We start from the raw sequence: 15,778 nt of genomic DNA, 5'->3' as shown, positions 1-15,778 counted from the left end.
TACGTAAGATGGTGCTTTCCAAACAGAGACCGGGCAGGACACCCAGCCAAAGGGCCGAACACAGGAGGCAGCGCTGTGGGCTTGTGGTTCCAGGGAGGGGTGGGGGGCCAGGGCTTTCTGGGTTCAGCTACCAGCCGAGACTCTGACTCAGGAGGAAGCTTAGCCAAGTCTCTTGGCTCCAGGCAGAGGCTGTAAAGCCAGGGAGACAAAAAAACCACAGGTCTGTGAGCTGGGACTTGGGAAAACACATTTTGGGAATTAAAGGGGGGAAAAAAGATCACTGTTAAGTTACAATTTGGGAGTTTTTTCCTGCTTTTTGGATGGCATCCTTCCTCTGGGCTGGTGTGGTTCCAGGCCAGCGTCTGAGGGTGTTCTGTGGAAGATGACGAGAAGCCTCGGGGTCTGAGGAAAGTCAGTCAACCTTGGTGTGCTGTCTTGCAGTGCCCAGGGAGCCAGACCAGAGGCCAAGAGCTCCCTCGTGAATTCTCCTCTGCTATTATTCATCCTCCTTTCACAGTAAAAGCCCTCTGGGCCCATGTGAGGAAAAGCTCCTTCCCTTTCGCTTTCTGGAATCCCCTTTCAATAGGTTTGAGCAAAGTGCCACTCGGTTATAACCGTTGTAACCGGCAGCCACTTCAGCTGCAGGCTGGCAGCACAGCACAGGCTAATGGGACTCAGGGTCTCAGTGTCCCTCCAGCTCTGGAGCCCTGTCACAATCTTGGTCAGACAGAGTAGGTGGCTACCCACAGGGTTTGAAGCGGTTGGCCAGGTCTCCATGCTTGGCATCACACTTCATCTCCCCAGCCGGCCTGTAGAAAGAACCTACTACTGTGTGACTTACACTTATGGGGACCTCTGTGTCAGCCACTAGCTACCTTAACACGGGGCCTCAGAGGAGGGAGAGGCAGGTTTGCTGTGGGAAGTGTGTGTGTGTGTGTGTGTGTGTGTGTGTGTGTGTGTGTGTGTGCACGCCTGTGTACTGTTCGTGGGATCCTCAGAAGACAAAAGTCCACAGAGAAAGTGCACGAGCGTAGATAACCACCTTGGCCACGTTCCCCAGAGTTGTCCGGACCAACTCTGAGACTGCACTGTAGGTGGGAGGTTTGTTCCGGGCCATTGCTCCTGCTCTAGACCAAGCCAGGCCAGACAGAGCCCAGGTTTCTCTGTGGTTTCCTCATCCAAATATGCTCAGTGTCCCTCTCTACCCTCTCTGGCCAAACTTGGTGTCTGAAACCCTAAGTGTCCCTGTGTTAAAACGAAGGAAGCCCCCTCCACTTAGAGAAACACTTAACATCTTTATGTCATTTTGCTACAGTCGAAACCAAACGTTACTGAAAGATGAAAGCTACCTGAGGGGAAGCTGCCTGAGGAGACGTGGCCCCTTTGGTGACTCTGCCCTAAATGGAAGAACCTAAAATAACTCGGTCACACACTTTCCAATCAGTTTGGCCGTTCACCCCACCCGCCTCACTAATTTCAGGGCCAGCCTGGGCCACAAGTATAGGAAGATGGAGGGAACACCTTGCTGGATCTCACAAGATCACAGTCATCTCTGGTCACAGTGCTCAGTCCTTGAGTCAGCCCTCGTCTGGAACCACACATGATCACACGTAACCACACATGATCACACATGACCACACATGATCACACATGATCCGGCAGAGACGACACAAAGGCCTGGCAGGAAGTTCAACAGATTAAATGAAACGTCTCACCTGGAGAGCAGCAGTTCCGTGTTCCCAGGTCCAGGACTACACAGGGTCTCTCACCACTTAACTCTTCAGTCTCCTGCATGGGTACTCAGGACCAGCCGGCATGGCACAGATGAGGCACCAGGCCTGCTCTCGGGCCGCAGTCACAGAGCGTGGTCCCACCAAAACTTGGGGTCCCCATAGTCTTTGCATTTGGAGTGCCCATGGAAACCTCTGCTTTCCCCAACCGTAATGTGATTGTGTGTCACAGTCCCTTGGGCTAAGAATTCTTCTAATGCCCCGCCCCAACAGAAACAACTGCCTTTAAGTTCCTGGGCTTCTTGGGACCACTACACGTGTATAAATATTTGCTGCAAAGACGGAATGAGTGTACTGCTGTCTCAGAACAGTTCGGATTTCGCTTACACTTTGAATTTTTAAAAATGCACGGTAATACATGTCCTATATTTCACAATGACTAGCTTACATCCAATTTACTCCTATAGGTAGAGGTGGGAACAGGCCTGTGCCCACGAAAAGTGTCATAGACTATGCCAACCGGCCTCGAGGGGAGAAAGCATGTTCTGAAGTTTCTTGGGCAAGCGCTGTTTTATTTCACTTCCCCCATGAGGCTGTGAGGCGGCTCATTTTTCTGTAATTTACTATGCAGAACCTAAAACCAAACAGCTTGTCCAATGTCGCAGCAGTAAGCGGCGGTCAGACTTCTGACCCTGGGAACTTGACGCTGAGGAGGGAAGTGCAGCTCAGGGGATGCCTAGGTACTGACCTCTTGCTCTTTGCATGGCAGAAGCTCCCTAAAGTAAACAGAAAGAGACCACGCTCACAGTATGGTGGCCACAGTACGATGTCTGCCTCAGAGTCGGTAAGAGGAGGTCCTCGATGCAGATCTGAGTGGAGAAGGCCACCATATGGGTACATATTTATAACTGTGGAGCGTGAGGAGTGAGTTCCCTGCTTTTAGGCCCAGTCAGCTTCATTTGACATTGATTGACAGACATTAGGAATGCATCCCGGGCACCTCTGGAAAGAGTCCCTCCAGCCTGTACTCTACATGGGGACCAATTACAACCTTGACCTTTACCCTAATGCAAAGTGTAAGCTGCAGATTGCCTAGGACTAAACCGGCATCACTGTCAAGCTGGTTCTTGTCCATTCTCAACACAGGGTTGTTTTCTTATTATTCTTTTAATTATTTTCTAAATTATGTTTTTTAAAGTTAGCAAGAAAGTAATGTTTCATTACAACCTTTAAAAAAATACACATTTTGTTCTTATTCATACCAATGCCACCACTGTCACTCCCTTGTCCCCCGCCCTCCTTGCCCTGGTCCTCTTTCCTTCCCCCAGATCCTCTCTTCCCTTTCAAGTCACTGCATTCCATTACCCTCCCTCCCCCCCCACATCATTAGGACCTCTTCTTCCTCCATTATGGTCCCCTTTGAAGTTTAATGAGACAGGGGGGCGCTCTCTCACACACACACATACACACACACACACACACACACACACACACACACACGCTCCAGTCTCCACACACATGAACAAACAGGCAGTCTTTCTGAGCCTGGCTCACTTCACTTAACACAATGCTCTGCAATCTCTAACCAGGTTTCCGTAGCAAACACGAACCCCAGCAATTTCACGTGTCCCAGTTCACACGTAGCAAACACGAACCCCAGCAATTTCACATGTCCCAGTTCTCACGTACCATATAGTCACTTGAAAACATAACTCAACACCATGCCTTTGAAGATTATGCAAAGTTTATTAATAAAGGAAACACACGAACCCCCCCCCCCTTAAAAACAACCACCTCAAATGTACAGAAACACTTCATCTTTTGGTTCGAGGCCAGGAAAGGAAACGGCAGCACCAAGACACAGACCCACAGCTCTGAAAGGGACAGTGCCCGCTTCAGATGAGGAATTAAAATGTGCGAGCTCATTTCAGTGGCTTCACCACTAAGGATTTGGCCATCAGACAGCTAGAACTTACGCTGCACTGCTAAAGCACACTGTGGGTTTTTAAACTGGAGTAAAAATCCAGTGGTATATTTATACAAATGTGACCCACCACACATCGCGATTTCAGAGGCAGTCGCCGGGGACCAGGACACAGTTCATGTTTGTAAAGGACAGGCAGCTTTCACGCTCATTTCTGATGCTCGCTCAGTGACTGCTCCACTGATCTCCCCCAGACAGCTCTTATCCAGTCTCTTCTACAATCTCATAAATGTATCACATACCGCACATAGAGAATCGGGAGATCATGTCGGACATGGAGAGAAAACATACACAGAATGGAATTTCACTGTGGGAACACGCTGGAAGGCACTCAGAAGGGAACATCTAAGCCCTCAATCCAAGGAAGGAGACACATGAGGCCTGCTGCTTGACTACAGTTTCCAGGGCTTGGGAGTAGCTATGGTTTAGGCACGGCTCCAAGGTGCTGCCTACACCAATTTGGATGGCGCTTTGGGAACCACAGATGATGGTCACATGAAGGCGCAGACCCGTTGAGTGGGCTCGGTTACAGTCTGTACGTTCGGGACGTCGTATTCCTATTCCAACTACTGCCAAGTCCTGGCCGTGTCTCGGTCTTTGCAAAATCTCGATTCGTTTAATTCTCCTGAAGCAGGCTTTGGGGAGGGGAGCTGTGCGAACCTTGCTGTTTTAGGGTTTGGAAGGCACAGTCACCATCCTGGCTCCTCGACAGATCTGAAGTGTGACGTTTTTGCTAAGTGAGAAGCCTCTGTTGCCTTTCTGCAGCTTCAATATTTGCAAAACACAATGTCAAAATACTTCAGATCCAACCCAAAGCCGTTCGTTATTCATGCAGCACCATTCTTACACACACACACCCCACTATACAGAGAGCTTTAGCAAAGGGATCCTTACATTTGGTTTTGCTCCTTCTATGCACTTACAACCTTCCCCTCACCCACCTCTTTGGAGGAGTTAAGAAGAATCTGATCATATAAAAATCCCCATTCTATGCAGGCAAATTTTTATAAGCTTAAACCGTGCCCACTCTTGATTGTGTTAGAAAACAAGAAACCCGCAGGCTAAAATTATCCTACCCTTTAAAATGCTCCATGAGTCTTTTGTAAAGCATAGAGCAACCTAATTGTGTAGGGACGTTAATTTTCTCATTAAAAAGGGAGGGATTAAAAAAACCTGTTGACTTTGCTGGTCAAGGTTGTGAAGGTGTTCTGTGTGCCTCTGTCTGAGGGTACCCGATGCACAGCAGCTGACATGAAAACAACCTCGCTTTGAAAGGACATCCCATGACATCCCGTGACAGCCCGGATTCCCAATCATTTTACTACTTCTACAGAAAGCCATCACAAGTCCACGCGAATCTGCTTATTCTTCACATGTGTGCAGGTGCAATTGTGTGTGTGGAGGTCAGAGGTCAGCTGCCCACTGTGGTTTACTTTCTGTTTCTGTTTCCTGAGACAAACTCTCCTACCGGGGACACATAATTTGATCATTAAATTAAAGCTGTCTGGTCCAGGAGTCCCAGGGACCTGCCTGCTTCTGCCTCCTCGGTGCCAGGGTTATGTCTTTTTTTTTTCTGGTGTCTAAGAATTAAGTTCTTACTGGGACTAACTTGGCTAACTGAGCTATGTTGCCAGCCTAGAGTTGGTTATTGTTAACAAGTACGGAAGGTTTTTCAGGCCAGTATCCGGCAGCCTAGTGTTGTGCTCACGCAAAGTTAAGGATTAGACCTGTGGTGGAATTTTACCCACTATTCTCTCCAAGGAGCCTTGCTGACCTGAGCTAGCAGGCAAGAAAGGCAGACTTAAAGTCAGAACATAAGGAGTTTTACCTGGAGGAAACTACAGGGGCAGTCTCCCAGGTAGCTAAGCCTAACACATTCCTGCCATTGGGATGTGTGTGTCACACAGAACTGACTCCATTGTCACCGTCATGGAATTCTCCACCTACTCTCAAAGGCAAAAGAGATTACGTGTCCCCTTAAGGCAAATGTTGTGACCAGGAAAGTATCTGGACAGGCGAGGTGGAGAGCAAACTTAGCTGAACCGTAACCTGGAACTTCTGCTTTTAAAAACACAGATTAAGAGAGACATTCGTGGTGGTGTTTACACGGTGTGGATTTCCCAGGTGAGCGCCTTCCTCGATGCCCAGATGCTCTTCTGAGTTCGGTAATAAAACAGTAACACAGCAGAGGCCATCCTAACAAAGTACCTGTCTTAAGTCTAAACTGGTAATGAAACTAAATCAGCCCTCTAACGGTAGACATGTGGCCCAAATAATGGCATTGGGACATTTGTCTCTAGGTCAACTGTAAAAGTCATCATTAACAGGATTTATAGAAAGTCCAAGTTCGTGACAGGACTCACCAGTGGTACCCAATCACCATCAAAGGTTCTTGGTTGTCAAGGAAGACAATTTTGAACATGTCACACTACTGTGCTAATAGTTCAAGTGTTTCTTATGACAAATGCTCTTGGTTTTCTTCTCCAGGAGAGTTTTAAACCTGAGTATTGGTTGGTGTTCTACAAGTTCTTTTCTGCAGTGGCTGGTTTCCGGGAAAGGGGATCTTCAGACGTCTTCCCTCATGGCTATAATTTTTCTTAACACCAACAGCGATGCCTAAGTACAGCCAGAGCTCATTAAACAGACTTCTGAGCGTACTTATAATGAACAATTAGCTGGAAATTAGTCTTAATGATTTGTTTTAGATGGTAGACTAGAGGCATAAGGTAATTGTTTTTAAACTTTCTACATCACTAAGAATGCAACGGCGCCACCTTACAATTATGTAAGTGGACAATCACGGAGGCAGGCTGCAGCCCACTCATGGAGCGGGGTTAAGGGAGCCAGGAGGCTGCGCCCCAGCCCGGGTGTTCATAATTACTAAGCCTTCCTGTTCTACCAGGCTTTAAAAAAAAAGCTATCCCGTTCCTTAGAGACATCTCGACTGTGAAAAATAAAAGCATTCAGTACAGAGATTCATCTCTCCCCCAGACCTCTACCCTTCTTTGGTAAGGAGAGGTGGCAGAAGGAGCTAGAAGGGTCTAGAGCTTAGGAAGCAGCCTTAGGAGCCAGTTCACGCCATCACACTGGGCCGGCAGGAAAGGAGGTTGTGTGAGTCATGGGCAAAAGAGTGTTGGTAGGAAGCAACAGCTTGGGGCAGCAGATTGAAGCCTTCCGTTCCTTGTTCATCATTCTTTTCCTCTCAGTGTTCGTCAAATCAATGTGAATCCTGTTTCTCATTTTAAAAAGCTCTTTTAAAAAATTATGTACATTGCGTGTATGTGTGGGGCACCCAATGCCCCCTGGGACTGGAAATACAGGTAGCTGTGGTCCACCCAACTTGGGTTCTGAAATACCTTGAACTCGGGTCCTCTGCAAGAGGGCTTGTGTGCCGTCCCTCAACCCCCGTCCCCACAAGAATCCTTTTTTTAATGTACAATAGAGATCCAAAAAAAAAAAGTTCTTTTGTTTTCTGAAAAAAATCTAAAAATATTCGCTTAGAGAATGAATAAGCATTTGTTGTCAAAAGCTTGCCTTTAAAAAAAGCCTGTGGTTTCCACCTTGGCTCCTTGGGGTTCTGCTTCTGCCTCTCTCTCTACCCCCGAGCCAAGCTGTTAGGCCTTTTGTTGTTGGGCATCGGAAGCCATCAGGGAACGCAGCCCAACACCCACATAAAAGACCTGGTACCTGTGCTTCCACATCACAAAGCAAGCCAGCAAGCACACAAGGCCACAGACGGGGTTCAGAGCCATCTGGATGATGAGGAACAACTTGAAAGTGCCGGTGACGCTGGCACAGTCGGCCACATCCCTGTAGACAAAGGTCCTGCTGAGGGGCTCTGAGGAGGGCAGTTTGCACAGGCAGGCATCCAGGGAGGCCTCACAGGTAAACCGTGTGAGCAGGGCGTAGTGGTGGGCGGCAAACGCCACGGCCAGCATGCAGACCGCCAGGCCCAGGGCGCTCAGGAGGAAGTAGAGTACCTGGAAGAGAGAAGACAAGCTTCCTGTCACAGAGAACGGCAACGCAGACTCGCCAACACTGCTTTACTGGGTTCCCTGAGGCAAGGGCCACTCTCTTCTCACAAAACATAATGCCAAGGCATGGTACATACTGCATCCTTATTAGTTAGATGACCGACTTTGATTTTTGCAACAGGGTCTCACGTCCTCCAGGCTGACCCCGAGCACGCCCAACAGCCGCCGAAGATGGCCTTGCTTTCCCAATCCTCCTGCCTCAAGTGCCGCCATGCCAGCGTTGGAGTCAGTTACTGGGAAACCACCCTTACGCCATTTGCTGCGCAGCCGCTGGCCTTTCCGGGCAATGGCCTGCGATGACCCGTTAACCTGACTGGAGTGTTTATGTCTAGATTTAGCAGGTGATGTGAACGAATCCCAAACAAGCCCTCTCTCCCAGATGACGTACTTTGGCATCTGCTGTTTAAACGGAGAAATGCCGGTCCGCGGATAGAAATGAGATTTGAAAAGGAAAGGACAGGTTTCTATAAACACGAACACCGCGTTGGTCAAAACTGTTACAAATTGATTAACTATCGGTAAAAGTTACTGGAAAACAGAACGAATTTGATGCAGCAGCTATATGGCGCTACGGCCATGATGGTCAAGACCCCTACGCAAGAGGGAGGCCTCTGGGTGGAAAAGGGCATGGTGGCTACGGAAGGCAGGTGACTCGGCGGCCTACGTTGTTAGTTCTGGGATTGGGAGCGCTGGTTAAGTTCTGACTCTGCTGGGAAGCAATCTCGGACTCTCCAAAGGGTCTCTGGTTTAGCTTCCTTACATCTGGAACACTGTATCCAAAAAGAAAAGATCATGGGTTCTCACTGCCACGGCCGCAGTAAAAATCACTGCACAGCACAAAGGACGCTCTTGGGACTGGTTTCACACACCAGACCCAACTCTCTTAGTGGTCCACCTGTGTGGGACCCAGATAAAGACCAGACTTTGGGACTGGCGTCTACAGTTTGTAGGGCGGGATTTATGCTGCCACACAGACAAAAGCCACCCCTTACTGGGAGCAGTTCTGGTGTGTGACCAAGGCCAGCCTTGAACTCCTGATGCTCCTGCCTCCTTCCCTCAAGTGCTGGGATCTGAGGCAGGTACCACCGTGCCTGGCTGAAGCATCTTGTGTCTTAGAAGCATAACAGAAATAATTTGTATTTGGCATGTTTACTGTTCCTTGGAGGGAAAGAATCAGGTAAATGCAAAGTGGCATCATTATAAAATTTAGAAAGGATTTGTTTAATCTGTGACATTAAAAGAAGTGCTTTGGTCCCGTCCCCAGAACATTCCGTGGCAATATCTTATGCAGACTTGGAGTGCTTAGGCTTTAAAATATGGATTTATTGTGTGTGGCTAATGGCATAGAATATTGAAAATATTGTGGATTATTCTGAAATCTTTGGACTTGGTGATTGAATCTAAATTCCTGGCGTGAGAACCGGTTTTATGTTGGCCACGTGTGACACCTAGCAGGAGGGACCCGAGTTAAAGTGGTCACTTCCCTCTGGGTGGCCATCCGCTTAGTAGAACATCCCCAGATTGAATTTATACCACACACCCCGCTGGGCGCACACATTCACAACGGCTCCCAGATGCACACATGTGTCCTTAAACGTTAGCTATTTGCGACACTATGGGAAAGCCCGTTTGTTGACAATAAGAAGTTTGTCTATTAAAAAAAGAAGGAAAGAAAACAGGACTAGAGAGATGGCTTAGTGGGTCAAAGCCCTTGCCAGCAAGTCTGACGACCTGAGTTCAATCCCTGAACCCACATGGTGGGAGGAGAGAGCCAACGTCCTGCAAGATGCGCCCTGCCCTACACCACACACACACACACACACACACACACACACACACACACACAACACACACACACACACTACATACACACCACACACACACAACACACAACACACACTATACACACACCACACACACCACACAACACACACACACACACACACACACACACACACACACACACACACACACACACACACACACACACACACAACACACACACAACACACACACAACACACACACACACACTACATACACACCACACACACCACACACACAACACACACCACACAACACACACTATACACACAACACACACAACACACACCACACACTATACACACAACACACACAACACACAACACACAACACACACACCACACACACACAACACACACAACACACACACCACACACAACACACACACCACACACACAACACACAACACACACACACACACACACACACACACACACACACACACAACACACACAACACACACACAACACACAACACACACAACACACACATACCACACAACACAACACACACACACACACACACACACAACACACACACACATACACAACACACACACAACACACACATGCCACACAACACACACACAACACACACCACACGCCACACACACACAACACACACACCATACACACACACAAACACAGAACACACACACACCACACACACAGCACATACACCATAGCACACACCCACCCCACACACACACCATACACACACACCATAGCACAAATCCCCACACATCATAGCACACACAGAGAGAAAAAGAAATAAATAAAATATATTTTTTAAAAAAACTTTAAAGGTTACATTTTAGCACAAATATTTATTTGCCAAAGACAGTTTAACATGGACGCAACAGCAAAGGACATGAGCCAGCAGGCCAGGCCACCTAATTAATGCTTCACTCCCGAATGCTACCTGGGGGCTCATCTGTTGGACCTGTTGACTGGTATCACTTCACCTGCACATTTGGAATGATATGTCTAACCGCAGTTCATATCATCACTACAAGGATCAAGAGCCAACATCACGGCAGGGCCCTGGAGTTAAAGCAGCAGAGAAGGACGCTGTCATTTCCAGGACTCTCCCAGGACCAGCTCTATTATCTGTTTTCTGTCGCGTGGGAGGAACAACACAGACTTGGCTGGTAGAAGGGTGTAAACACAGACACAAACACACAGGTTGCTTAATTGTAATCTAACTTCTTAAATATACAGGATCCAGCAGCTCAAGGACAGGGGACGAGAAGCCACGTCCCTTAGCAAAGTGACATTGGGCACACATCAGAGTCAGGAAAGATTCTTGTCTCTTAGGTCACAGACACTCATGCCTGCTGGTGACATCTGCAGTGCACTTCCTTTCTACAGGCTCCTGCGTTGAAAACCACAGTTTAAAGTCAGGCACCTCGTTTTGTCCACTTGGCTGGAAGAAACGATCAATGGAGGCAGGTGTGTGTGTGTGTGTGTGTGTGTGTGTGTGTGTGTGTGTGTGTCTGTGTGTGTGGAGTGACCTTGGGATGTGACAGCCGCCTGTGTGGGTGTCCCTGCAGCACATCCCTGGAGGCCAGCTCTGTGCTTATGTAATCCCAGGCTTGCTCCTGCCCTGCTGTAATTGGAGCCTGCCCAGGCTTTCCCAGTTGGAGGCTCTGGGAGGACTAGGGGTCTGTTTAGATTTAATGATCTCCCCCTGGCCAGAACGGGAAGGCTTCTCCACTGCTGGGGCAGTGTCTGCCACCCAGCAGCCCAAGGAACCGCCAGTCAGCTGTCTGTAGGCGCAGGACCCTCAGGAGCTCAGCAAATGCAGGGGAGCACTGAGAAAAGGGGGCGCCCAGAGGAAGGGATGCAGGGTCCACACTCAGTTGACCTGCCAGACCCAGAGAGAGGGGTCCCGGGGAAAAGCAGGGAAGTGTGGTGGCCTCCAGGTCTAAGAGATAAAGGGAGGGGAGGAGGGGAAGAGAAGGAGAGAGAGGGAAGGAGAGAGAGGGAGGGAGGGAGGGGGAGGGAGGGAGAGAGGGAGGGAAGGAGAGAGAGGGAGGGAGGAGAGAGTGTGTGTGTGTTGGAGTGTGTTTTGTGTGGGTGTGGTGTGCTTGTGTGTTAGTGTGAGTGTGTGTATTTGTGTGTATGAGTGTGTAAGAGTATATGTTTGTGTGTACAGATGTGTATGAATGTGTACGTTTGTGTGTGTGAGTTTGTGTGTGTGCGTGGATGTGTATATGGGTGAGTGTGTGTTTGTACAAGAAGACTCCATTGCCACAGCATGGTGGCCTGGCCTGGCCTGTCTTTCTAGGTGCCCAATGAGAGAAAATAAACCAAAAAGCTCTGTCCAGGGCTTGAGGGCTAAGGTGCAGTGAGAAATCCCTCCTGAAGGTGCAGTTCATGTCCCCAAGAGGCCTTGGGAAGCACGGGGACGCCAGCTGTGCCCTGTTGGGCCTGGATGGGGCTGTTTGGGACTGAAGATGACACAGAGAGCATCTTAGACTGATGGGGGACATCCTTCTGTAAATATGTTTCTCTTATTGGTTGATGAATAAAACACTGATTGGCCAGTAGAGAAAGGAAGGTAGGCGGGGCTAGGAGACGAGGAGAATTCTGGGGAGAGAGGCAGAGAGGCCGCAAAGAGACATGCCATGTAGCCGCCAAAGGAGTGACAGGTCCAGGCAATCTCCAGTAAGCCAAGACCACGTGCAAATACATAGATTAATAGCTATGGGTCAATAATTAAGAGAGAAGTAGTCAGTAAGAAGCCTAAGCCATTGGCCAAACAGTATATAAATTAATATAAGTCTTTGTATGGTTTTTGGAGCAAAACGGCTGTGGGACCAGGCAGGACGCCTCCATCTACATCAGGCTGCTGGCAGCAGCCTGGCTGAAGGTCGCTTCAGGGGAGGAGGAAGGACCTCCTGTCCTTGTGTCTGTCATGCTGAGGGAAGGACAGAGCTAATGAGGTCTTCCCAGTGGGGGTCTGCAGTCTACCTGATGCTGGCAGCCACTGTTATTCTTTCTTCTCTTCCCCCACCCCTCCCTTCTCTTGAGGTACAGATGCCTGGTGTGTGTGGGGGGGGATCCAGAAGGGAGAGAGGAAGTCGGTGCTTCCTCGACTGGATAAAATCCACGTCAGAATGCTTCTGCCTGCTGGATGAATCTCCTGAGACTGAGCAGGCTATTTCTTCCTAGGTTTTTGGGTTTCTTTTTCCTTCCCTCTTCTCATCACCATGCCTTGTTATTTGGTCAACCTCAACTGAAGAAAACAACAACAACAACCAAAAAAGAGCCTGAACTGTGTCTCCTGTCTCTAGCCTTCTTCTAAAAAACAATCAACCCCCCCAAAAAACCCATCGTATCAAAACAAGTCAATTTCAGGACTGGAGAGGTGGCGAAGAACACTTGATATTCTTATCGAGGACCCAGGTTTGGTTCCCAGCACCCACAGGGTGGCTCCCAACTGTCCTTCAAATTGTATGCACATTGTTTTATTACTGCCATTTTCAGCATGGCATTTCCCCCTCCCCCTCCCTCCTCCTCCTCCTCCTCCTCCTCCTCCTCTTCCCCATTCTTGAGACAGGATTCTAAGTAGCTTAGCTGGTCTCCAACTCAGTATAAGGCAGAGGCTGGCCTTGAACTTTTGAACTTCTGATCCCTGTTTCTACTTGATGAGAGGGGAGTCAGGTGACATTGTGCTCCGCTTACTTGGGACTGGTTGTCAAATCTACAGCTTGGTCCACACTAGGCAAGCACTGCACCCACCGAGCTACCGCTCCGCATTATAAACACATCCTATGATTTTTTTTATCATTGTGGTTTTTAAACGATGTTGTTGACTTACTCTCGGGCTTCATATTTCCTGATTGTAGCAAAGAACATGCCTGGAAGAAAGGTCGACTACCAGATGGACGAGAGAAACACAGGGAATATTCTCCATCATTGGCTGTGGCACTGAGGGAAAGCCACCAGCCAGACTGCTCACTTTGCTTTATGCTCCTCGCCTCTGAGGGAAGTCTTTACATCTCTTTAAGTGTCAAGTCTAATCTGGAGACTATATTTGTGCAGGGAGGCACTGTGCACTTAAACGGGCTGCCGCCAAACGCACCGTCCACAACAGACAGAAGTTCGCGGTAAAGAGAGACATTCAACTGCCGAGCCATGCACAGCCTAGCCATTTCCCGGGGACTGCTGGCAGGGCCCACTGGATTCACCAATGTTCCCTTTCTGTCTCGGTGCTCCCGCCTACAAGGGGAAATACACCCAGACTGCTTTATTGTTGAAATACGCCAAGTGATCACAAGACAGGGAAGTGGGCACTCAGAGAGACACCTTTCCTTGGCCAAGTGTTTTCCTCCAACTGGTGGCCGTTCAATACTCCTTTGGGGGACATTAAAAGTCTAGCTTCTTGTGCTCTGGGAACAACCTAACCTGTGGAAATTAATTAAAAGCACTAGCATTACCGCTGTGTCTGGACCGATATCCTCCTAAAACACTTTGGACTACCTGAAAGGGAAGTTTCTAGACCCTCAGACGTGTAGCCCTTGGAAGGCATTTTTCCTTGTGCTCACATTTGTTCCTATGTAATGATCCTGAAAACAGACAAACAGCTTACCTTCATAGAAAACTGGACACACGTCCTCTCGTCAACCTGGTAGGAGACGCAGAGCATGAACAGTCCAAGGTAGGCCACCACGCAGACCTGCCGCAGGAAACACAGCGGGAAGAGCATTACTGCAGCATGCACGTCAGGACCCCGGCAACAGTGAGCCACCCCCACCCCCTGCCCTTCCCCGGAATCACCCGTATGGCCAAGCTCTTCAGTGCATCCTATTTATGTGTTACAGGTTTTCCTCTGCTCAGGAAACACAATTTTAGAGATGTGCTTTTACTATTTGTCAGTGAGCATGTCTGTGTGCCCATGTGTGGGTATATGCACTAGAATGCAGTGTCCTCAGGGGCCAGAAGAGGGCGTCAGATCCCTTGGAGCTGGCCATCCGACCTGGGTGCCACGAACTGGTAGGTCCTCTACGTAATCATCCTGCGCTTCCAACCATGGAGCTATCCATCCGGCCCAGTGGGACATGGTTTGAAGATAGCGAAGGCATTATCTCAATTTAGCTGGTACTTACTAAGTTCCCCCTGTGCTCCAGGCACTATAGAAAATAGTTCAGAGCATATACAGTGACAAATGAAATTTAATGTGTTTGATTAGTGATGTCCAGTAGAGTCCAAAATAAACTCAAATACTACGCTAAGGCAGGATATTTTCTGCTACATGCCATTCAGATAATTATAAAAGGTTAAGGAAACTAAATCTAAAACGGAAATAGAGAAGGTTTTGCTTAAAAATGTGGGCTTGAAAGGCCTTATAATACTGACAGTCACTAGCAGCACTCTGGAGCTCATCTGAGGGCTTTCTGTCTTTCTTCTTGTGATCATCACAGAACCCTACAAAGTGGGTGCTGGGGAGCCGGAGGGGAAGCCAGGGGAAGCCAGGGGACCACCCTGCAGGCCTGGGGCACCCAGCAGGCAGCCTGGCTGAAAGCAGACTCAGGGGCCCAGCAAGGGGGCCAAGGCAGAGCAGGCAAAACCCAGGGCAGAACTGAAGTTTGGAAAAGGCAGGGTGGCCACACAGAATGGGGGTGATGAGGAGGAGGGGGGCTTGGCTCTCCAGCAGGCGAGTGACACGGCTTCAGAGGCACTTCAGGAAAGTAGGAAGAGATGTTTGGTGACATGGTAAGGATCCTGAGATGCTATTGCACCAATCTGAACCAGATCAGTCATTAGGGAGCTGTGTGTGGTGGCTCCATGCCTGTCACCCCAGCGCCCTGGAGGCTGGAGCAGGAGGACCACTGTTAAGATCCAGGTGACGTTTCTAAGAGGCATGTCACTGGAATCGTGGGCACACTGGTCTGGAGAGATGGGGATGGAAAACAAAGCAAGCCTCATGGGCGGTTCTGCAGCACAGGACGGGCAGGTGCTGGGCGGAGCGGGGCGGGCGGGGAGACAAAGGCTGTGCAGCTCAGGCATCTAAGTCACCGAGCAGGCCCTTCCTGAAAGCACTTTTAAAAACCGTTTCATCGGCGTGTGTTAATAGCGAGCAACAGACATCATCATGACATACGCATAGTATGTCTTAATCGCATCCATCCACCACCCTCGCTGCCCCCTTCCATTCCAAGGGTTCCCTTTCCCCTTCCAACAATCCCCGCGTCTATTTTTA

The 15,778-nt window shown here is 49.0% G+C and overlaps 1 protein-coding gene across 6 annotated transcripts in view; it reads right to left on the bottom strand.

Moving 5' to 3' along the window:
- Positions 1-3,456: 3,456 nt before the first annotated feature.
- The window catches only part of Sspn (sarcospan), a 70,007-nt gene continuing 57,685 nt past the window's right edge, over positions 3,457-15,778 (bottom strand). For all 6 annotated transcript variants that reach the window (XM_040743605.1, XM_040743606.1, XM_040743604.1 and 3 more), the window contains 2 exons: positions 14,168-14,254; positions 3,457-7,694 (listed from right to left, as the gene is read on the bottom strand). In XM_040743605.1, coding sequence (XP_040599539.1) covers positions 7,329-7,694; positions 14,168-14,254 — 453 coding nt within the window. In that variant the 3' untranslated portion in view covers positions 3,457-7,328. The remainder of the gene's footprint in view (positions 7,695-14,167; positions 14,255-15,778) is intronic.

This window comes from Mesocricetus auratus, unplaced genomic scaffold (genome assembly GCF_017639785.1).
Source record: "Mesocricetus auratus isolate SY011 unplaced genomic scaffold, BCM_Maur_2.0 Super-Scaffold_100001, whole genome shotgun sequence".
NCBI classification, from domain to species: Eukaryota; Metazoa; Chordata; class Mammalia; order Rodentia; family Cricetidae; genus Mesocricetus; species Mesocricetus auratus.
The sequence above is the reverse complement of the archived record's forward strand: the minus strand, read 5'-3'. Positions and strand labels throughout refer to the sequence as shown.